A 24983-nucleotide genomic window follows, 5' to 3' on the forward strand; every position below is an offset into this window, starting at 1 on the left:
TCTACAGTAATATCAAACCAATTTAGTATGATATTTTTATGTTTGAGAATTTTCGAGAATTTTGAATATTGCACAGAACTTTCTTATAATTTGCCCTTCCTGCTGTTGATGACGTTTTGGATCAGCTAACTCCAATCAGGCCGGAATTAACGAAGCGGAAAACTGAAACCGAATCCAAATATCTTTATTACATTTGCACAGTATTCAAGGTTAATTTACTAGACTATCTAACTGTGACTTGGTACATCTGCATTACAAGTATAATAGCAGCGCATTACTTTTAACTTTTTGTTAATTTTAATCTGCATAAATTATTTATTCATTCTTGGACAATTAAAACGACCTCTAATTAATTATACACAGTGAAATGAGCAAAATCGATCGAAAGTTTAGGGTTAAAAAATACCCTTTTCAAATAATTGTCTTTTTTTCTTACAAATTTCCAGCTTTTAATAGGCGGGAAATGTTAGGCTTTTACCACTACGCCAAAAAATAGACCAACGTTAAGAGTTCTGTTTATAGTTGACCTGTTTTGGTCTATATTTTGTGTCTTAAAGAAAGTAGACAGAGTATAGGACTTGAATTAATAATTCGTGATGCTTCTGGCGAGATGCCACAAGAACATTCTCAAAATAATATATTTTGATATTAATCCGCCATGTTATATGGCCCGTCGATAACGAGCTGATCAAAGTAAATTTGATGCTTTCATATACTAGTCTTTGTAAGTGTTTAATATTTATAGTCCTAGTGAAAATAAAGTTTTCCGTCACATCTGCGGTCTTCTGTATCCTTTTTTAAAAAAGCAGGACGTTGTTGTTGTGTTTAGATATAGACAGTAACTAATAATGCACTCAACAGCCGGCCTGCAGCTTAGACAATTCGCGGACTTCTTCCAGGTTACATGCTTCATTGCAGCATTCCTCGTGAACATTCTTGGTTTCCGTTCGGGTGGAAAGGAAGGATCTGGCAGACTGGTCATCAACGAAAACTGAAAAGAAAGGTTTAGAAGTACTTTGGTAGCCGCATTCTGTAGAATGGGCTATCCCACTTGAAATCCATACATACCATATGGAAGATTAAGGTTGTGTCTTCTAAAGAGGGTGTATGGATTTCAATTGGAATAACCCAATGGGTCGACTTCCATACAGTAATAGAAAACGCGTAGGACAATCTTTGGAACAAACCGTGATAGGAAGAAGGCAGAGGCCGATATGCTAGGGGCGGTCATTATTTTCGGAAGAGGGTCATGAATATGTTGGTGACCGTACTCATCAGATACTGCCACAATGTTCCCTAGACTTTCTGACATGCTCCCTGCCAAGTATCTTGGAGTCATCCCAATAATGACGACATGATTTGCTCATGACAAGAGATTACACACTACTGGAAGTCAGTTACCCAGGAAAGAGGAAAGTCCTCCGATGAGATGGACGAAATATTAGTAGTGGCGACGCTAGCATTTTTTCGGGGGGTTGGGGGCAAAATCAACAAACAAATTTTGCGCAAAATTGAAGCAAGTGTGTTTCTGTTTTGTTTTGACTGCATTTTGTTTTTCCAGAAAATAAATGACAAAATTGTTCACAATATTTTTTCCCGTATAACATTTTCTTAGACAAACAAATCAATAGATTAATAAATCCTATGAAAATTATTTTAATTCTATAATTTTTCTAAAGCTAGTGATTTTCATATCAACCTGTTCGATTTGACTTAAACTATTTGTCATTTGATGTATATCTTACTGATATCCTAAAACAGAAAGTATGAAACCAACCTAAATGAAAGTTTAAAACCCTATACTATTTACCTTTCTCATCAATGGATCTTGGTACAACACCACACTGGCAGTAATTATCTACAACTGTCTGAGCAGACGGTGAACAGTACTTTGCAAATACTCGCTTTCTGTGGTATAATATTGCAACAATAAAAGATGAAAACAAATTAGGCGTTAAAAATAGTTATGTCGCTGGTTAAAAAAAAAGGGGGAGGGGGGGTTATTAGCCTATTATTAATCGTTTGAAATGCACTTTATTAGCATTTCCCGATCTTTTCTGGGTGGTATTTACTACCATTATTTACCTCCCTAATGTTTTTGTCTAAGAAGAACGGAACTTGTTTACATTTTGAGAGCGTGCAGAGCGTAAACACGGAAGTGGGGTTCTGATTGGCTGAATCAATCGTCTGACAATCATAGCAACAGACTGATGATCTGATTGGCCGTTAGTGCGTCAAATCGTTGTTCGGCGCAGATAGGCGCTTTTGAAGTGAACACAAAGCTCCGCGTATGTCGCTCATTAACAGGGCGCTCGCGTCAAGCAAGGGACTGCCGTTCTTCTCTGAAACTCAGTGTAGTATTTGCCGCCCAACAATAATACGGTACAATCATGATAGTTATGCCTTTCTAAAATGCACCCCCAAATCTATTCAAGTTCAGAGATTTTTGATACAGAATTTGAAAACCAAGAAGTATATACAGCTATGATCTTGACAATTAATTTTAAAAAAAGTACGATCATGATTGAACATGGTTATTAATTAATTATACAACAGACATTGTCCTTCTACTTACCTTCCCATTTCTCTTCGGTACTGGTCCTCTATTACCATGTCCTTAAATTCTGAGCATCGTTTAGGAATATGTGCGGAGTCACCATTATCATGATGACTTGCTTGCGATGGTGGTGGTTTTGTCGGATTATCTTGGTAACTTTGAGCTTAATGAAAGATATATAAAGTGTAAAAGTCAGTCTTATAGTTTTCTTCCAAAATGAGACACATTTTTTTGTTTTCTGCCATTTGTTGGAAATTCATGCCTACTGCAACCCATTCCTCAAGAAGAATTAACGCCACCCCAGCAAACTCAAAATTGCTTTTAGAACGTTATAATCATGATAATCAGGTTACAAGCGTGTTTTGGTTTAAGTCATAACATTTTATTAAGATTTAAATGCCGGGTCATGAACACGGTTTTATAAAAACGTTTGATTTAAAAAACACTACAATGAAAGTTTTAAAATGATTTTGTATAAAATATATTTGGCCAAACATTTGTGCAAAAAATTTTATCAATATTTAAAAATCATTTTGTTAGAATGTTTTGCAGCAAGCTTTCAATAATGTTCTTGAACGTTATTAAAACGTTTTATACCCTTTATATAACCCGAAGAACATTGTCCTTGCTACAATAAGGAGTACCTTGTTTTGCATGTATCGTGTCATTATTCACCCAAAACTTTTGAGCTAAGATAAGTTTAATTACAGTGTAAAATACTTAGTAGTGTAAAATAAATGAAACAGTACTTACAAACCGTTACCGTGACTACTAAGCAGGCAGTAAACAAGATAAACTTCATATTAAAACAGTTCAGATCTTTTCTGACCAGGAGAAATTTCACTCTTGCTGCGAGAAGAGATACAACTGATGTGATCCTCACACGGGTTTAATAGAAACTAGAAGTGGTTCACTCTGTAAAACCCTCAAATATATAATTGAAGACCTAATTAAATAGACTAGTTTGCGTATGACGTTCTGTCAATCAGACCAAAAATACCGTACTGCGCAGGTCAGCAACCAATCACGTCGCGCCCTTGCCCTGACGTCAGACGCAAACTAGTCTTTTTAAATCGGTCTTCAATTATAGACATACCAGTGTAAATGAAATCCAATCATAATACAATTAAGTATTTATTTGTTCAATTGCAATCATTTAGTATACCGGGATATTGACATATTTTTAATTAACGACAACAAATGCGGGTTTTTCATTTTCGCAATACAATTGGTTTTAGCCCATTAATTAATAGAAAAAATAGGTTATAATAATATTTTACTTTTTCATAATTTGTACAAATGAAATTGCTCTTTGCAAATGTCCGCATGAAAATTTATTCAATTCAATTCAACTCGATGTTTTATTTGGTTTTATCTTAATCAAAATATGTACCAATATATTTGACAATCAAAATAACAGCGAGGTAACTCTATAGAAAATACAAATATACAATTACAGAGTGTATGTGTAAAAACAAAAGAGGGATATTTTACCTAACAAATAACAAAAGTGTTGTTCATGGTACCCAGGGGTTGTACCCAACCGTTTTAACAGTGTATATTTCTTTTTCTCTTTTTTTAATCTGACTTTTTTGTGAGGCATCTTCCTGTTTTAGTTTGAGACAAAAGTTCCCCTTCGTTTTTGTTATATGTGCTTTAATTTCTTTGCAATATTATATAGTATACGGTACTTTACTTTCATAGAACTACTAAATCATATCGTAAGCTTCATGTAATAAGAAATAAAGTGCAAGAAATATATACAAATAACTTCAACAAATGAAGAGCTTATTTCCCAACCGTGTTAAGTCCACAACCACAAGTTTCTCATTCACTTGTGTGATACAATCACAATTTATACTTTGACAAGTTTGACATTAGCAGTGAGTTGTACCATCAACAAGCCATTATATACCACAACAATGCTTGTTAACATGCAGACTATTATTCTCATTTGGGAATCAATGGCCTCACACAGTATTGTTACTGTGCGTCCATCCACTGTTTGCTTTGTAATGGTGCGTCCAACTGAAATTATAATACCCATAGCATCACAACCCATAGCAATATCGCACAGGTAAATCAGACACATGTGTTTGTGGATTTAACACGGTTTGGAAATAACCCAGCAAACACAAAAACGTTTTAAATACGTTTTAAGGGGGTACTACACCACTGGCCAATTTTGTTGCCTATTTTTGCATTCTTCTCAAAATTATAGCGCGTTGGTGACAAGTAAGATATGTATATCATAGGGGCAAGGACTACAACTACTGCACAGAAAATTCAGCAAATCAAGGCAAGTAGTTATTGATTTATTGATCAAATATTGGTTTTCCCTCATTTTTGCCTGTAACGCCACAACTGTTGTCTGTGCTGAAATAAAATTTCCAGTGCAGTAGTTGTAGTCCTTGCCCCTATAATTTACATATCTTACTTGTCACCAATGCGCTATAATTTTTGAGAAAAATGCAAAATAGGCACAAAATTGGGCAGGGTGTAGTACCCCTTAAGTAAGTTATATTTTGGCTTCTGGTTTAGGTAAAAACGTTTTAATAACATTAAAATGTCGGGTTATATAAAGGTCATGAAAATGTTTTAAAACGTTTTGTATGGAAACACACTACAACAATATATTTTTAATGTTTTCAAAATGTTTATTGTAAACTATTTTTGCAAACATTTTTGCCATATATTTTGTCAACACTTAAATAACAATATTTTAAAATATTTGCGCCCAGCAAACACAAAAATGTTATTAAAATGTTTTTTTTTTTCAAAACCTTTTAATAACATTTAAATGTCGGGTTATATAAAGGTCATGAAAACGTTTTAAAACCTTTTGGTATGAAAACACACTACAACAATATTTTCAAAATGTGTTCAAAATATTATTGTAAACTATTTTTGCAAACATTTTTGCCAAATATTTTGTCAACAATTAAATTACATTATGTTAAAATATTTGCACCCAGCACACACAGAAATGTTCTTTAACTGTTGTTTTTCTTCAAAACGTTTTAATAACATTAAAATGTCGGTTTATATAAAGGTCATGAAAACGTTTTTAAAACGTTATTGCAAATATTTTGGGCAAACATTTTCCACAAAATATTTTTTTCAATCCCAAAATAACATTCTCTTTAGAATGTTTTGTATCAAGTTTTCAAAAATGTTTTTGGATGTTATTAAAACGTTTTTATACCCTTAATATAACCCGAAATTGAAAAGTTTTCTGTGAAACATTTTATGTTTGCTGGGCAGTAGATTATCAAAAAATGTTTTTTAATGTTATGAAAACGTTTTATACCCTTAATATACCATTTATATAACCCGACATTTAAACGTTTTCTGACAACCTTTTATAACCTTTTGCGAATTATGTCGAAAATGTTTTGTGTTTGCTGACTCTTCAAATACAACACTTTTGCATATTACTTGAAATGTATTTAACAATTTAAGTTGGCCTAAATCAGGTGTCCCAAGTTTGTACACTAGAAAGACAAATTGTCAACTTGATAGTGCTAGTTTAGAACTACTTCTCATTCCAGAAAAATACAGCACTAATTTTTTGAGATCAAAAAAAATATTATCAACTTCTGCCAAATGAAACACAGCTCAATCCTAATTATTAATTTAGTTCTAACTGACAATTTCACTATTTGCCTAAATTTATAAATTAAGGGCCAAAAACGTGCATTCATGCTGTGGCAATTAAGCCTAAAGACTTGTATGAAGTCTAATTTCAATTTATGCATTCTAATTTTTGGAAAAGACATGTTTCATTCTTATAACCAATCATTTAATTAAAAGTAACACAAAAAAGTGCAAAATTTCGGCAAATACTCAAGATGTTGAATGCTTAGACTTGTCTTGATTGTCAGAAATCATGCCGAAAATGCATGTTTTTGGCTCTTTCTTCGAGAAATTAGTAAAATAGTGAACTTATTCTTTTATCTCCAGTCAGTACTAAATGAATGATTATGATTGAGCTATGTTTCATTTGGCAGAATTTTATAGCATTTATTAATAATTAAAAAAAATAATGCTGTATTTTTCTGGAAAGGGGCTGTGTAATAATTATCTGTCACCCGGGGTGGCGAAATTTCAAAATGGCCTGCAAAAAATGCTTGACCCCTCCCCTCTCGGTAAAAAGAAAAACATATTGCCGCCCTATCGGCATGCCAAAAATTGATTGCTCCTCCATCGGAATGCCAAAAATTGCTTGCTCCTCCATCGGCTTGCCTAAAAACCTTGCCCTCTCCCTTTACACGTGGCAGATGTTTGAGAACCCAATTTTCAATATAAATGGTCTAAATGTATAATCATAAAATATGAGCGTAGCGAGCAGGAAAGTTACCAGCATATTTGAACGTTTCCATACTTTCCTTAGCCTTTCTACAGGGTTTCATTAAAAAGATACCATTAAAAAATTTCAGATTTCATTAAAAAGATAATAAATAAATAATAAATTTAAAATAAAATTTGGCAGAATTTTATATTTTTTGAATCACAAAAAAAAATTGGTGCTGTATTTTTATATGTCACCTGGAGTGGGCAAAATTTCAAAATGGCCTGCAAAAAGGCTTTCCCTCCCCTCTCGGTATGCCAAAAACACATTGCACCCCCTATTGACAAAAAATTGCTTACTCCCCCATTGGCTTGCTAAAAAATATTTCCTCTCCTTTACACGTGTCGGATTGTGAAGTACCAGTATAGTAATCGATTGTTCAACACAAATTTATTACCACGTGATAATATTCATCCAATGAGCGATCGAATTGTCCGCTACGGTCGACTAATCCAATCGATAATGACGCTATTGACATGTACGGGCGGAGCTCCACTGACTCGGTTTTGGGATATTTTCACTGGTTTGCTGTTATTTACTCATCAAGGTGGTCCACCGTTATTATAAGGACTGTGCTAATGATTTAAAGATTGACATGTAGAGAATAAACCATACTTGATTGACAGAAAGTACTAAATTTGTACCTATTACGATTTCGTAACACCCCTCTTGCATATGCGACCAAGCCAGGGCGTTTGGATATATATAGATGGTATATTTCTTTCTCATACAAATGTATGGTCCCCCGTTATTAAAGCTTGTACCGGGTTGAAAATTCATATATTTTGAAAAGAATAAGTAACTGAAACAAAGAGAAAGTACTAAAATCATAGCTTTTATACTTTCTCTCATATATGACGCTAACTAGTTCATCTCATATATTTCAACACAGCGCTACTATTGTGAGTACCCCTTTGTTGTGTACATACATGTAGTTAAAAATAACTGCATGATGCTGCCCATTGGTCCAGATTTTCCACGTTGCAGGCCAATCCCAGTAAATGCCGTCTGAGTGCTTCCCTGAATCCTCCTAGTCTCGGGTCCAGACTGCATGTGGCCCAATCGTGCAGAAGGCTTTGTAGGAGACCAGTGTTTTACTTGCCTAATAGGATACTCTGTATTATGTTATGCGCAAAAGCCGTCTCTGGGACGACCTGCTAGTCTCCTTAGTTTGATTCCACTCGCTCTTTTGTGTGGAGAGACCAATACATTTTCAGGACTACTCCAAATCCCAGAAAAAATAGAGCACTAATTTTTTGGATTAAAAAATATTATCCACATTTTGCCATAACTGGCAATAAAGCAGACTTTAATTGTTTTGAAATTTGAGGGAAAGTGGGCAAAAAACGTGAAATTTTGCATGTTTTTTACATTTGTAGTTACCGACTTGGTACAAAGACTTGGTACAAGTCTAAGCGTTCCAAATTTGGAATATAGGCTATGTGATTGCCCATAAACAGGCCGTTGCAACTCATATACCAGCGCAATACAATTGTGGACACCGTCGGCTTCCCCCGTGTATTATCCGCCGGTGCCATTATCACGTGACTGAAGAAAAATGTTGCTGCCACCACAGAATTAGAGACAGAGAACCGGGACTCGACCGCCATCTTGATACATAATGAATATATGAATATATAATTACAGAAAAATGCTGCTGCCACCAACGATAGCTAGCGATATAGGCTACGTAAATCGCGTATTTATATAAGGACTTTTTGTCACTGTCCTCACGTCGGTGAACGGAATCTCAAGTCCATCGCACTACGTGCTCTATATTCTTTGTCCATGCCATAAATAGAATATTTTGTGTTAATTTTGATAATTGGCCATAAAAGATATCTGAAGGTATCCAAAAATTAGAATGCGTAACCTGATATTAGTCTTAGGCCTAGTACAAGTCTTTGGGCTTAAAGTCATAATGTACGATCTTATAATATGAATTTGGTTAATTTTTTTCAAACCTGATTTTTTGGCATATTTGTAATGTTTACACATGTCACAACTTGCACCTAAATGGAATCAGCCAAATTTCTTGTGTGTGTAGGTAAACAGAGGAAAGTTCGACATAAAGTCATAATTCAAAGAATTATGACTTTATGTCCTCCCATAGAACTGCGTGTTAAACGGCCAAAATAACAAGCAGTGTTTCTTTCACTTTACCTCGTTATTTCAGCTCAAAATTAACAGAAACCATTCCCGATAATTATTACTAGTATTATTTCAGCATTTTGAGTATATAATGACAAATTTAAAATTTGAAGGAAATCGTACATTAAGCCTTTAATTGTCACAGCATACGAAAAACACCCAAAAACGCATGTTTTTGGCCAAAATATTTACAAATTAACCAAATATTGAAATTTGACTTTATTGCCAGTTAAAGAATTGGGATAAAGCTATGTTTCATTTGGCAAAACAGGATAATATTATTTAATCCTAATAAATTAGTGCTGTATTTTTCTGGAATCAAATCACCCTTGAAAATATTCATTTGCTTATTTCTAACACATTGTTTATCAGTATCATTCGTCATCTACATTGTAGCCTGATGGTGCCACTTCGAAAAATAACTGCAGTTGTGTTGTCATTGCATCTGAAGGGGGGAAATTAGAAAGAAGACATTGCTGTTAAAAGTACTTGTCGAAACTTTTTGAAATTCATATTTCTGTCATTGTTATGAAAACACGATATTTTATTTTCAGGACTATTCTGGTGGCCTAGCGAGAAGAGTGCGAGAAGAGTGCGAGAAGAGTGGTGAACCCCCAACAAAACAAAGTAAAATCAGGTCGCCATGGGCAGCGCCATAAGAAAGGTGCCAAGTAACAGGTTATGGACCATACACACACAAATGAATAGGCACTTTTTTAATCATTTTCATGAAAGTTACTCAAAACGTACCTAGAAAGTTCATTATACACTGTATACAGCTTGGGTCTCTGCCCTTTTAATATGATGTGAAAGACTTAATTTAAAAAATATTTTAAAAATCTATCGACGGAAAGTCTTGTTATGCTTTCACAAACTTGGAAATAATCCAACATTTTGGTGTCTCATTCAAAAGTACTGGAAGACCACCCACAGTGTGTAGGTCACCTTTCCAGACATCCTGTCTTCAAGCAGAAATGGGTGCTACCAGTGTTAAAATCAATGAATTGTTTAATTCGAATTTATCAATTCGATATTATAGACTGCCAAACGACAAAAAAATAAATAAGAGACTTCGGCTTGCGTGTACAATTTGGGGGGTGTTGAGGATCAACATTTTCATCGATTTTTTTCCATTAGTAAGTACTTAAACATTAACAATATTGTAAAACAGCAACAACAGCCCAAGCTGTTAACAACCACACATTTAATTTTTATTTGACTCTTATGATTTGTCTATGGTTTTGCCAACAACAGTCACTTTTGCCGACAAAATTAAGAATTGGTGGGAGGCGCCTCTGGATCATGTAACCGATTCCCCAACTGGATTATTATAGCCATGACAAATTGGTAAGCTGGTAGTCTTAGTGATAAGGAAAGAATTCCTCTTGAAGCTAAAGCTTTAAGGGATATGTAGCGTAGGGAACAGCACTTACCCATGAAAGGGAGTTCATATTTTTTCACAACAAACAAGAAGAATGGTACAAATCCGGCAATGATGAATATGAAAGCATATAGGAATTCTAATGCAGGAGAATCTATGATTGGTGCTACAACGAAGTATGCCGCAGCTAATACAAACAGGATTGGTATTATTATTGGAACCTACGAAATACAGGAATGAGGAAAATTATAAGCAATAGCTACATTATACTTGGTTTTGACTCAAATAAATTAATGTGTAGTGTTATCTGGATACTTCAATTTGCTTGTTTAACATCATTAAATTGGATGGTGTACTCGATCTACAGCAATTGCCATCCACAGCTTCCGTCAATTTTGGTTTTTTAAACGATTAAAAAAAGAATAAGAAAAGGTTATTAATGATAATGATAACGATAGCAAAACTCTTTCCTCTAACTGTGATAAATGATCTTATTCTGTCTTCATCGTAAAATTGCGATGTAACTCGTGTAAGTCTTTCAGAAATTCTTTTAAGGGGTGGGGTATGAACGTTTGGACAGTATTTATTGTGGGACATTAGAGCACATCAGACATATCGAATTGCATTCTGAATACGAAGAATGTCCTTCTGATATCAAATAATTTTGATTTTTGAAATTCGCAATGTAATACACATTTTATGGCAAATGATTAAAATTGATATTTTGATTTTTAACAGTACTCGAAGTAAACTTTATGAATCTGATGATTTATACTTCAAGTGTATGTAGGTGGGATGAAATAAAATTACTTGATATCAGCATGATCAGAAAGACATTCTTCGTATTCAGAATGCAATTAGATATGTCTGATGTGCTCTCATGTCCCACAAAAAATACTGTCGAAACGCTCATTCCAGATCCCTTAAGAAAGCGAGCAAACTGAATTGAAAGAATATAAACTTAGCCAATTTGATACTAGATAGACCAACGGAGATGAATCACAATGTATTGTTATGGGAAAATCATTATATCGAAAATCTACCTTAATCGGCCGCTCCCATTCAGGATGCGTGAACCGGAGAATGATGACACAGGCAACAGCGCCACCATAGAATAACCAAGCCGCAAAACTGAAGTAATTAATCAGGGCGTCGATGCTTCCAGGGATGATCATAATCAAGGAAACAATACCCTGTGCAATAACAAACGGGGAAAGGAAACAAACAAGACATGATTTAATATCGACTGCATGAAAAATGCATTAAAAAGAGTACAAACTAGCCCAGTATTGGTTGGAGTGTTCTTGAGATAGCTATTGGTATTTTGGAAAAATAGCTCGAAACTTTGACTTTTTATGTTGAAGCCTATGTCCAGCCAGCCGTGGACGTAAAGCATTAATGGCCAGTACGTTGCCTCTGCCTAAATGTTTTTAAAGTGTTTACTAAATACTTCACAAGAAGTAACTCAACGGCTACAAATACGCCTATAGCTTCAAAACTATAATCGTATTCACAATATTTTAACATAAAAATGGACAAGGTGGTTTATGTACGCGCATAAAGTCTTTGCTATTCTATAAAATATGTATACTTTTATATACTTTATACCAACAATTTAGCATTTATGAAGCCCTAAAGTTTCCATAATTCCAGGGTTAAGACTACCCTTAAGGGAGTTTGCCACGGAGTATGTATCTATACTCGTATATCTCTCCGATGTATCTCGCGCTAAGATTTCATTGTTCATTTTTTCAGACCAGAATTCCCGGCCAGAATTGTATATGTCTCGTATGACATAAAACTTACTGTAAAAATAGCTGCTGGCAGTGGTGTATATTGTCTGACGTGCACCATGGACAGTATGTTTACCATGTGACCTTCACGAGCAGCAACGTATGGCAGCCTGAAATGAATAATTCATGATGGCTTATAAAGGAAGAAGATACCTTAGTATTCTAAAGCTTTGTACTCGTATAGACGAATCCAACGAGCCAAGTCATGGTCAGGATTTGGTCGACCATATTTGGGTACCCGCATGCACCAAACAGGTGTTGTGAGTACCCAATTGGGTGGATTAAACCCGCTTAAAATTCGATGTTAGATTCTTTTGTGTTGTAAACTGTCATCATTCTTTTGTCTACGTGTAACACGGGTGATAGAATGCAGTTTATAATACCCTTCAAGACCGCATCATCCCACATTTTAGGTGGGATAGTTGGGTACCCGTCGCGGCTAATGGCTGCCATTGAGGAGCAGGAATGCATGAAATTGGATTCATCTATATGATTGGTGGTCTACGCAACCAAAATTTTACACAGAAAAGCACTGACTGTAAAATGCCACAGATTGGTCAATTACGTGGTATAATCGTCTGAGTAACGAATCAAAATAGAGGCTTAGATCTCTTCTATATCTTCTAGAAAGCTCTTCTTGCCCCCCCCCCCCCCGGGGGGCACTTCAATACTAAGGGGATATAGGTGTAGGGCTGACACTTTCACAGTAAGGGGCATTCGGTGAAAGCAAATATGCGGTCATTGGGTGAGGACATGACCTTTTTTTAAATGATACCTTTGGATGAGAGCCGAAACAGTGCCACAGAAATCTCGAACCTAAATGGCTTCAAATTTCTTTGTTTTAACAAAATAAGTAACAAAATCAGTTGCTGCTGTTCAAATTGAAAAATAGGGGTCTTTGGGTGACAGATCAAATGGAGAAATAAGGGGTCTTCGGGTGACAGAGCATGTGTTGGTAAACCAATATGGGGGTCTTTGGGTGACAGCGACGCTGAAAAGCCCTACATATGCTTCACCTTCAAAGTTGGAGTGCCCCCGGGTTTTAACTATTCTAATCATATCTTTGGTTAGATACAGTCGTATCACGATACGTCGCCATAGGCCACTGTGTAACTGCAGTTTCCTATTGTTTTGACATACTGTCGTATCACATGACGTACCATTATTAATACATAGGTTGTCAAATTGTACATGTTCTGGCATACTGTTGTATGAGTTTGCAGATTAGTTACTTCTAATTAGTGAATGAAAAAAGTTCGTATTATGTTGAGAACAAAGACAGATATATTATTGATTACATTCTTTGATAATAATAAACAAATTTTACTTTGGTGCTCCCAGTGGGTCTTCAAAAATAGGAAAAACGTGTAAGTGCGATTTTCTCACAACTGCATTTTTCATCACACGACAGTATGTCAAAACACCGACGAATACATGATATACCCCTCTTTGTTACCAATCACAATAGTCCAATAATTCGGCCCATAGGGTTTATTTGCGTACCTAACAGAAGTAAATAAAGCTCCTACGGCAGCCCCAAAAGTTGAAAACACTACAGCAAGTGGTATAATCCATGCCATTGGACCTAGAGTACGATTGCCAAATGTCTGAAATCAACAGAAACACAAATATACCATGGCTCAGTTCCAATTGGTCGTTGTAATTCATATTGAGAGGGGGCCAATGAAGTGTGGGGTTCGTGATGGAGCTCAATCAAAAGTATTACGTCTCGGTATAATACTTAATTAATATACTAAAAATGTGGGTAAACGTTAAAATTGCAACTTTTCATTTTAGGGTTTGAGAGTTTGGAGGCGCATATCTTGGTCAATTCTTGCTCAATGTTCACGAACAGGGTGTCAAATGAGAAAGAAAAGTCCAATTAAATGTATATTTCAGAATAATCCAAAATTATCAAGTTATTGAACAGCAAGGATGAATATAACTGACGAGTTTCTTTTTGTGCCTGGTGTAGATTGAATACAATACCGCTCTTTTCAAAGATACAAATCTTACAGGTGCGAGGGATCAGACTTTCTTTGACAAATATGGTTCAATGCATAGGTACCGCATGAATGTTGTAGTGCAGGGCGATATATTCAAAATTGTATTCCTCTATTGCTATGGTACTTAATCCGATTACGTCATTTCTACGGCGAATACTGTGGACTCGTTTGGATTTGCTTCAACGAACATGGAACATGTTACGAAAAGCTTAAGCTTAAAACGCTACATTTTGAAAGAGTCTGGATTGAACAGCGACGTAGCTTGCAACAGCATCGCGGCGTCTAACTTAATCCCGCTTAGTCACATGAGTCAAGTGATAGTAGATCGCCATAGATGGCGGGCAGGTCATATCCGCCATCCCTGATGAGTGTGGGTTGTCACTTGACTGCTGCCACTTGATCACCCACCGAGTGGTCATGTGACCGGAGGAGTTTCTACGGTAGAATGGAGTTCACGTGAATATGAAATTCATACAATGACAATAAATTCACCAGAGTGGATGTATGTTTTTGGAATTCCATGACACAATGACAGTAGGAGAAAGATATCAGGCTCTCGCCAAGTATTCCAGTTGAAATCCAAACACCCCTATGGAAGAAATTACCTTAATCATCGACACAGGGGGCTTATATTTCAAGTGGATTCACCCATTCAGGTATGCCCATTTGAAATTCATACTTTTTGCGTGGAAAATTAAAGGCATGTCTTCCATAAGAGGTGTATAGAAATAAACCCATTTGGTTTCGTATTTCCTTACCACAGCCACAGCATTGGATTGAAGCAACTCTTCTGGTGATAAGACTGTGAAGTATGCCATATTGGTGAGTAAATAAACAACAGTTGTACCCGGGATTCCAATAGAGATGGCTAGTGGCAAATTTCTGTAAGCAAATGAAAAACATGACATGCACTCTTCGCTTGTTCTCTCACGAGAACTCTTGATGGTTCTTAGAAGAAAACATACAAGGATCTTTAGTCACTATGAGGAACATTTGTTGTTCTCTAATGTGGCTGTTGAACTTGTAACGGTTCTCTCAAGGGTTTGTGAATATTTTAGGAAGCTTTTGAGGATTGAAGTGTGAGGTTCGCTTTAGAATCCCTTTGGAAACTTTTTGCAAAAGTGTGTGTGGTCAAAATGATATCAAAGAATGCGAAAACTGTTGCTTGCCATGTCACATGACAATGGCTATATTAATTTTATCTATTTTGTGACAAAATGTATAGTTCCTTGACAAAAATACTGTTACGAGAAAGCAAACCTTCTTGAACCATTGTTGGATATTGTGTATGATGCTGTATGATTCATAAGTGTTTTATTAATATAACAGAGAGAGCACAATATTTTTTTTAATATCATATTTTATATAAAAAAAAACCCTAAAAAGTAATTAAATTTACACCGTCTTTGGTATATAGACCACAAAAGAATTAAGGTACCAGTTATGGTCACCCCTGTATATCCTAAACAAAGACAATGTCAAAACGAAAACCAACAGCCAATACCTGTACACTTTAGCTCTGATTTAAGACCATATTTGTTCAAATTGGTCCAGAATTAAAGAACCGATGATCTAAAATCCAAGGAAGGAATATAAAGTTACACTGGAAAGCACGACGCTATAGTTATCTTGTTCAAAAACGCTTTACGTACAAATCAACAGAGCATACATTGGCGCATAACCAATTTAATAAATGAGGTATTAAATCCGAGCTAAAAGATACAGCTCTATTCGCTACTTGCAGGTTCCGCCATTATGCACTATGTGCGGGAGAGCCTCGAACTGGCAGCATACATGAATGGGAATTGAACTAGTCATAACGTTCTGTGTAAGGTTACATAATTCTTCCTTTCATGTATGCTGCCAGTGCGGGGCTGTCCGCCGCATATGGTGCACAATGGCGGTACCGTGCAAGTAGCGAATAGGATGCGTTTTTAATTGTGACATATCTGTGTATGTTTAGGATATACAGGGGTGAAAATAACTGATTCCTTAATTCTTTTTACAGTCTGTATATAAAATGACCACTCATTGTTTTTTTACAATACGCACCTGTTTGGGTTAACCAATTCTTCTGTCACAAAATTAAGTTGGTTCCTAGAATGAGATATTAATGGAAGTTGTGCGAAATCATCCAAAAATCAATAACGATGACGATGACGATGATTAAGGTTTAAGATCATTTAGGCACCACATCTTAGCTGGTCCTATAGCACGATCGGCGTCCGGTTAGGTACTTTTTTTTATACCTTGACACTGTAATAAATTGTATTTTGTCCATTTGCATAATGTTATCGATTTTTTTTAAAGAAAGAAAACGAAAGCACTATCCAAATGTTTAGGGTACGATCAAAAGAGCCATCGGAACCTATATTGGGATTATTGGGGCACTGATAGTGCTATGGAACCAAATAAGATGTTGTGCCTTACGTTCTTCAACCATTTTGTCCACATATCGGATCCATTACCATGTATACCTTTACTTTGTCCGCTTAGGTGGCGTTTCCTTAATCAAAACAGAAAAAGCTGCCGAAACCATTGAGACGCAAACACAAGTGATTGAGTCATCTTAAAAATCTCTAAACCTGACTTTATACTCGATCACTTATGCAAAATGCAATGTGCACGCTTGCTCAGTGTGCAAAAGCGACGTGCACCTTCAGCATTCGTGCGATTTGCTTTTCTGAAAAAGCTAAGGATGGGTGGGTGGTCTAAACCCTGGAATTACGGAAACTTTTGGTCTAACGTATATAAAAGTAAACATATTTAGAATGGCAACGACTTTTTTGGGCAAAAATGCTAATTTTGGAGAAAATCCACCAAAACGGGTGTTTTGGCCGAAATATTTTCCATAATTCCAGGGTTAAGACTACCCTTAAGTTGACCAATTTAATCTATTTCCCTGCTATAACATTGCAAGCCCAGTAAACATAAACTGTATTACAAAAACGTTAAATTTCGCCAGTAGAAAACGTGTTAAAAACTCTAACACACGTTTTGGAAAGCTTGCTGCAAAACATTCTAATATAATGTTAATCAATTGTTGACAACATATTTTGCACAACTGTTTGCCAAAATGTATTTTACAATAACATTTTGACAACATTGTAAAGTGTTTTTGTAGTGTTATGTTATCGTAGTTTCCGACGAAAGGGTTATGGTAAATAAATATCAGTTTGCCAGAACTTCATAATGTCATTTAATATTGGAAACCGAATTAAAAAGACTAGTTTGCGTCTGACGTCAGGGCAACGGCGCAATGTGATTGGTTGCTGACCTGTGCAGTACGGTATTTTTGGTCTGATTGACAGGACGTCAGTCGCAAACTAGTCTTTTTAATTCGGTCTTCAATTATAAATTTAGAACAGCTTACCATCCGTCATATGCCCACAATCCGTCATAAAATGCTAAAGCGTATGCTAATGGATTTGGTGAGGATCCCTTGAACGATGTGCTTGGATCTAAGTATTCATTGTTTCCTACGAATATGAAAGAGGACATTGTGTGTATTCCTATTACATTTGAGTGTATTCCTAATGCATCTGGGCTAATACATTTGGGTGTATGCTTAATACATTTGGGTGTATTCCTAATACATTTGGGTGTGTTTCTAATACATTTGGGTGTGTTTCTAATAATTGGGTGTGTTTTTAATACATTTTGGTGTGTTTCTAATACATTTGGGTGTATTTCTAATATATATTTAGTGTATTCCTAATACATTAGGATATATCCTTGATACATTTGAGTGTATTCCTAATACATTTGGGTGTATTCCTAATACATTTTGGTGTATTCCTAATACATTTTGGTTTATTTCTAATACATTAAAGTGTATTCCTAATACTTGTATTCCTAAAAAAAGTTGAGCGTATTCTTAATGTATTAGGATATATTTCTAATACATTTGAGTGCATTCCTATAATAAACATCTACCAAAATGTAATTACCCCCATTTAAATAATTGCCATTATTCCTAAATGGTTGCCCGTATGCTAAATTTGGGATATGCAGTCGAAGCAGAATTTATTTCTGCGCATATCAACCGTATAGGAATAATGGCCATTAATTAAGGGGGGAATTACTTTTTGGTAAATTTTTACATTGGGTGTATTCCTAATCGCCCCGACACATTTTAGTGACATACTTCAATTTAAGTTATTATTATATCTTCATTGTTTATCGCTTGACTAATGTTTCATGAAAATGTTATTTTATGAAAAACGTTAGAACAGTTCGCGCCACCGGACCGATGGTCTGTTTTTAAATCATTGCTACGATTATTTTCGTTGAGTGTATCCTTGCTGGGAGAAACAAACAAACAAACAAACAAACAATCTAAACAATCACATACACACCCCAACAACCAACAAACAATAATACATACAAACGAATCTACCTTTGGCCAATTCTATGAAGCCGACAACAATGATGATGGCCAGAGCCACAAGTTTAGCCATTGTGAAGAAATTGATGACAAATGTCGTAAGTCTGACACTAATGCAATTCACAGCTATGACAAGCACTATAGAGGAAAACATATATAATATTATTGATTCTATTATGAGCCACAACTTAAAATTCCCCCTAACGTTTTTGGAAATTAATGTAAAAATATGTAAAAATGGCATATGACGAATAGGAACCATTCACAAACACTTGTTAGGGGGCCTGATGCAAAACGGGGGCCCTGAAAGGTTTTGGGGAAATTGAGTTTACATGCTTTTCTATGAGGTTGACCCATACTTTTTATGTCAAAAGGGGGGGGGGCGAAAAACTTTTTTGCATCAGGCCCCCTAACAAGTGTTTGTGAACGGTCCCTAAATGGATCAATTTATACACCAATGCGAGAAGCATTTACTGTATTTGGCCCTCTATTGACGGCAACACAGCTGTACCAGAGCGGGAGATTTTGTGTACAATTTCCGGGTACAATTCTTTATAGCACACAATAAATAATGGATGGAACCCCGATCTCGGGACACCGCAGTTTTACATCGGGGACACCGCAGTAATGGCGAATTGGCGAAGTCGGATAGGTGTATAGCGTTCGGTCACAATGATTTATTATGTAAAAAAGAGAGGCCATTCTAAAAGGTAACGCAGAGTACATAGGAGACAAAATATACAGTCCCTCATTTCAAATATATAGTTTTGGTTTCTCTATTGTTCAGAAACCAAAAATCAAGGGATTAAAATGTGGAGATGAATTGGTATGCAATCATAACACTATTGTGCTGGGAGGACACAAGAGGGTATATATAATCAAAAGTATAATGGCCTATAACCATACCTATATAATAGCCTATTGTGCTAACATTTTCATTATCGATAATCTATCAACGCCGGCGACTTTTGATGCTCTCTGCCGTAGATGGCACACTTCCATGACACCATAAAATTGTACCCTTGTTCCGAGATTCGTTTGATAAGTTATGCATAGACATCGTTGAGACATAAATGATGGATACGAGGCCTAGACCTACATGTAGAAATCATGTACATATATTGAGGGGTGGGGGTGTTTTGTTTATTTGTCTGAAATATAAACGATGCATGATGATGTAGATGATTTGATTATGAATTAGATTATTCCCCGGAAAGCACAACCCATACCTCTTACCTATGTTCCCTCCGCCACTATATCCTCCTCCTCCCCTCCCCACACTCGATATCGACTCTTCCCTATTATTCCACTCCACTCTTGAGCCCCCCTCTCCCCCTCCTTCCCTTCCCACTTCCAATGCTCCCTCCCCTCTGTTTCTCTTTCTCCCTTACCCTTACCCCCTCCCCCCTCCCACACACACCCCCCTACCCTCTTTCCCTGGCGATCTCTTCTATCTCTCTCTCTCTATTCTCCAATAAATAAATTGAATAAAAGTTAGTTTAAACCAGCTTTCTGTGATATTGATCTTCCGTCATGCGACATGCACATAAATAGGGTTGTGAATAATAGTGTTTATATCACTGAAGTCATAATCTGTCAAGTGCCTATTGTAATGTATGTGGAAATATTTTGATGGTCTATATATTTTCACAGTGAAATCAGCTTAGGCTAATTCGTAGTCTCAAGTCAATGCTTTCAAACTAAATCAATGCTTTCAAATGGAGACTGCTTTGTTCGACTTCTCTGCTCGTGAATATTGCACTGCAATTTCTTTTGTATACTTAGAGTAGGTAACTCCAAATCAAATAATTTTACGATCCACACCACTTATAAGAAACTGAAACCAAAACCGAAACTGACTGACACAAATGTTCGGTTTTAAACAAAAGGTAGAAACAATGAGTTCGATATCTTATGATTCAAGTGGTTAGGCAGGACAATAGGAAACCACGTGACCAAAACCAAAACCAAAACTAAAACTATATATTTGAAATGAGGCAGTAAATGCATGGTGATTTAATCAGAATTTTGTTGCTGTATACTATTCTTGATATTTATTATTCGCCGTCGCAATGTGACGTCAAAATGGATCATTGCCAAGTCAACTGGTGCACGCTATCTGTGTTCGGAACCAAAATGATCACAACACAGAGTCAGTGGGTTTATATTGTGCAAACCAAGCGTAAACCTGTAACTATAAAGGTATGAGTGATGACGTATACTTACACATAAACAATGCTGCTATTAACTTGACTACTATAGTAGGAGCACCACATTCCGTTCCTTCATACAACGGCGCCACAGCATAGTCTGCGCATGCCAAGATGATAATGGCAACGATAGAGGGCTTCAACACAAGATTGGCTGCCCAAGAATATATGAAAGCAGCCCAGCCGCCAATTGTATCCTTGAAGTACCAGTACTCGGCTCCTGATTTGGGTATCATGGTACCAAGTTCTGCGTAACACAGTGCTCCTATTGAGAAAAAAAGATATCTCGTTTGTTAACCATAGTTGTGAAAATATGAATAAGGGTCAATTTAACAATTGTGAGAAGTATCACCTGGCCAGGAAAAATCTTACTTAAATTGCATTGCTTGACACTAATACCCCCCCCCCCCCCAACACACACACACCAAAAATATGTTAGTGTCACAATGAGACGTGTAGGGGAATTATATATTTCTCACCTATATAAATAGTATAATGTTATTTAGTAAAACGTTGTCATGACATTAATATATCATAACTATCAGTAATAACAATACTATTGAACGACATGCAATGAATTTATTTGCCGAGCTTATATACACAACATAATCAGTAGCTTATATAAACAAGCAAATTTGGCGTCCTTCCAAAATGGCAAATTATGTGTAATATGTAGTGTCCAAATGATTCACTTTATAATAGTAATATTTATTTATTTATTATACTTGTAAAATAATGCGAAATATGATACACGAAATAATACTAGAAATTAACAGAACAATGTCATCCTGAAAGCCATACGAGCGATAAGTAATGTTAATAGGTGATTCCACATGAGAGCGGGACTGATCCACATAATAAAACAGTGTACTTCGGTTATATTTATAAATGCGCTTTTATACATACGCACGTGACTCATGGGCACGACATACCAAGACCAGCAAGCGTGACCTAATCCTCATGCATTGATCACTATACAGAAAATGATAGGAACTCTGTCGATAAATGTCATTAAATTTAAGTTTTAATTGAATAGCAAAATTATTACATATGGGAGGATTCCGAATTTGTAATAGGTTATCAAAAACAACATTCTGAAAGTATTTGACGAAATAGACAGTAGTCTCATGTTGTTCCGCCTTTGCATTCACCCGCTATGTAGAAGGTCACTTCGAGACTTACTGACTACAAGCTGTTATGGCAGCGCGGAAGTGGTCACGTGTATAATTATAAAAGCGCATTTATAAATATAACCGAAGTACACTGTATTACGTTTCAATGCGATCTCATAGGATGTGCATCATGAAGGTGTCGAGAAGGCACTCGAATCCGTATCTGGGAAATAAACGTGTTGTGATCGTGTTTCTTGTAAATACGTTTACAGTGCGTGTGCGTGTGGGCGATCATGGCATGATGCTGTGTGCGTATAGGGCGCTCATGAAACACATCCCTTGAATAGACCTTTTCAAACCGATTCATCCCAATTAAACCCGAAGCATGAAATAATGTCACCGATCGCGCATAAAAAGAACCTCTTCAGCATCATGTACATTGCGAAGTACCAATGTATAACAGGCATCAATACCACAATGAACTTTCGTACGGTCAATTATGGATGAGAGAGGTACTTTTGCCAATTAGGATACACAATGTGCAATCAGTGAGGCACGCATTGGCATCATATGCTCTGGTGTAAAATAACGCTTTTTTTTTTGGTTTGCTTAATCTGTTAAAATTAACAAAAATAAATATGTAAGAGTAAACACTAATTTTTTTGGAAAAGAAATACAAATATCTAATATTATGGAAATGTTACAACATGGCATACGTTTCACCTTTGTTAACTCAGCAGATAATGTCCATGTTCAGGACAGTGGGAGACGCGTCTAATGTAAGGTTTTCATTGCGACGGTCTACCCATTGAAACCTTGGCACACTTTAATATTATTTAAAGAGGACGCTCCGCCAGAGCAGTTCTTCTGGGGTAAAAAAACCCACCTGCCTGGTTATCAAATTAATCAGTGACAAGGTTTATCTCTGAATTTGACAGGTGCTAATTAATGCAATAACATTAAAACACCAATTAGCACCTGTCAAATTCAGAGATAACCTTGTCACTAATTAATATGATAACCAGGGAGGTTTGGATCACCCCAGAAGCACTGCTGGCGGGGCTTCCTCTTTAATGGGAAAACAAACCAAAAGTTTGGATATCACTTACCAGCTGTAGCGACAAGGCCACAAATGACCCATATAACCAAGCTCATGCCAACACTTTGTGTCTGTGATAGAATGCCAGCAGGAGATATGAAGATGCCGGAACCTATCATACTACCGACTACTAATGCTGTGCCACTAAACAGACCAAGCTATGGGTAATAAAGAACAAAAGAAAATGTAATGCTTCGGCCTGATAATTCCTTATTTCCCGTCGCAAGGGAAAAGTAAAATTGTACCCTTGATTTCTCGGGGATGGACTTTCTTTTCTTGTCTTTTTTCAACTATGTTTCTTTCTTTTCTCTTCATACAGCTCAGCATGTTTATAATAAGCTTTTAGCTTGGTTCGAGTAATCAGTATTTTTCTTGAGCCTAGCTCCATCAGGACCCAAGTGTGTCCGCCCGGATCGCATGGTTAAACAAGCAAACATTAGGATATGCCGGTTAGAACCCTAATCTGCCCCAATGATGTCTGCCCTTACACACCCATAGAAGACACGACCTTAATCTCCCACACAGGTGTTTCAAATCGCATCGCCCATTCAGTTGACCCCTTTTTAAAATCCATACTCCACTCCCTGTGTGTGAGTAATGTGAATGCCTAAGTTATCTAAATACCATGTCCCGTATTTTAGTTAATTTATTAAACGATTCCACTTTTTCTTTCCGCTCACATATTGTTTGAACTTTGTCAAGAATATAAATAATAAATTATTACGCCTAACCTGTCGTTTAAGACGAACTTCTTCCTCATAAATTCCAGCTTCATCCACCCCTCTTGGCTCGTTTGTATTATTCATCTGGCCTCTATTCCGAACTTCCGGATCGGCCATGATGAAATCTGGAAATATTTTAAAGTTAAGTACGAATTAAACTTATCGTCTTACATTCGATAATCTAGTTTTCTATTTCTATAGCAGTCAAGTTAGCTCAATCGAAAAGGCGTCCGACTTATGATGCGAGAGGTTGTGTGTGCGAACCCTGGCGGTGGTTTAGTACGCTCTCGTGGGGAAAAATGAGTAAGCTTGAAATTCTCATGGACAAGGGACTTACTACTAATTTTCTCGTAACCCGTACGAAACTCGAGGAGCTGATCCTGGCTGCGAATGTAAATTGTGGAATGTCAACGGTGTGCACCTCTAAACTACAAAGTCACCGAGTTGTTGTTTACTGGTTTAACGGAGCTGTAGTGGTCAGCGACAACCTATAAAGTGTACTGAGGCTTGTGGACGAACGTGTAGGCGTTGTGTCTGTGTGTAGCGCAATATAAATGACTGCGCTTTTCTGTTTCTGATTTTTGCTTTTTTTTATGATATACTTCAATAATTAAGATGTAGAGTTTTGTATAAAACGTTGATATAAGACGCCATTCGGGGTCTTGTTTCATCATACCCAGTGGCCACGGGGTTAATATATCAGCGTTGAACCGCGTTGAATCAACGTAGCAATTTCAATGATGGGACTAATGGTTGGATTTGAAAGTTTGCGTCAACACTAAACCGACTTCGAATCAAATTTGTTTCAATATTGATGTTCGTCGGCATCTACCACACATGATTTGATCCGCATTTCGAAACATACATGGACCCAGCATAATGTGATATTTCTATTGCGATCCAGGTGTTTATCCGTGTTTGTTGATAATCTTGGTTCGTCTAGTTCAGGTCAATACATTTACCTATATCATTATGGTTAATAACCCTAACTCCGCTGAGGCCTTTTGACGTAGGGGAAGGAAAGAAGACGGTGAAGAGAATTTTCATTTTCTCGGGTGCGGTTTTGAACCCCCGACTCCTCGGGTGCTAGACACGCTCACGGCCATACCTTGCCACGGGGGATTGCCTTGGCCGGCCAAGCCATCCGTCATCATATGTGCTTTCGAATGATGACGCAATCGCATCACGTGGAATACTTGCGCTCGCAATGTCTT

The 24983-nt window shown here is 36.6% G+C and overlaps 1 protein-coding gene across 1 annotated transcript; it reads right to left on the reverse strand.

Moving 5' to 3' along the window:
- Nucleotides 1–854: 854 nt before the first annotated feature.
- On the reverse strand, nt 855–23886 carry LOC140143854 (b(0,+)-type amino acid transporter 1-like). Its single transcript, XM_072165669.1, has 14 exons — nt 23779–23886; nt 23058–23205; nt 20853–21101; nt 18639–18764; nt 17613–17718; nt 16292–16336; nt 14998–15121; nt 13737–13840; nt 12247–12343; nt 11484–11633; nt 10493–10661; nt 2576–2720; nt 1811–1908; nt 855–991 (listed from the first exon to the last, which is right to left on the reverse strand). The coding sequence occupies exons 1-14, from the start codon at nt 23884–23886 to the stop codon at nt 855–857; spliced, it is 1806 nt and encodes a 601-aa protein (XP_072021770.1).
- Between the last annotated feature and the right edge of the window lie 1097 nt (nt 23887–24983).

Source organism: Amphiura filiformis, chromosome 2, assembly GCF_039555335.1.
Source record: "Amphiura filiformis chromosome 2, Afil_fr2py, whole genome shotgun sequence".
Classification (NCBI taxonomy): Eukaryota; Metazoa; Echinodermata; class Ophiuroidea; order Amphilepidida; family Amphiuridae; genus Amphiura; species Amphiura filiformis.

Bases quoted from the DNA above. Each gene is read 5' to 3' on its own strand.
- LOC140143854 (XM_072165669.1), bottom strand. From the start codon at position 23,886: ATGGCCGATCCGGAAGTTCGGAATAGAGGCCAGATGAATAATACAAAC. The intron at 21,102-23,057 runs GTAAGTGATATC...TTTTCTCAATAG, and splicing joins TGGCCTTGTCGCTACAGCTG to GAGCACTGTGTTACGCAGAA. The intron at 15,122-16,291 runs GTGCGTATTGTA...ATTTGCTTACAG, and splicing joins GAATTGGTTAACCCAAACAG to AAATTTGCCACTAGCCATCT.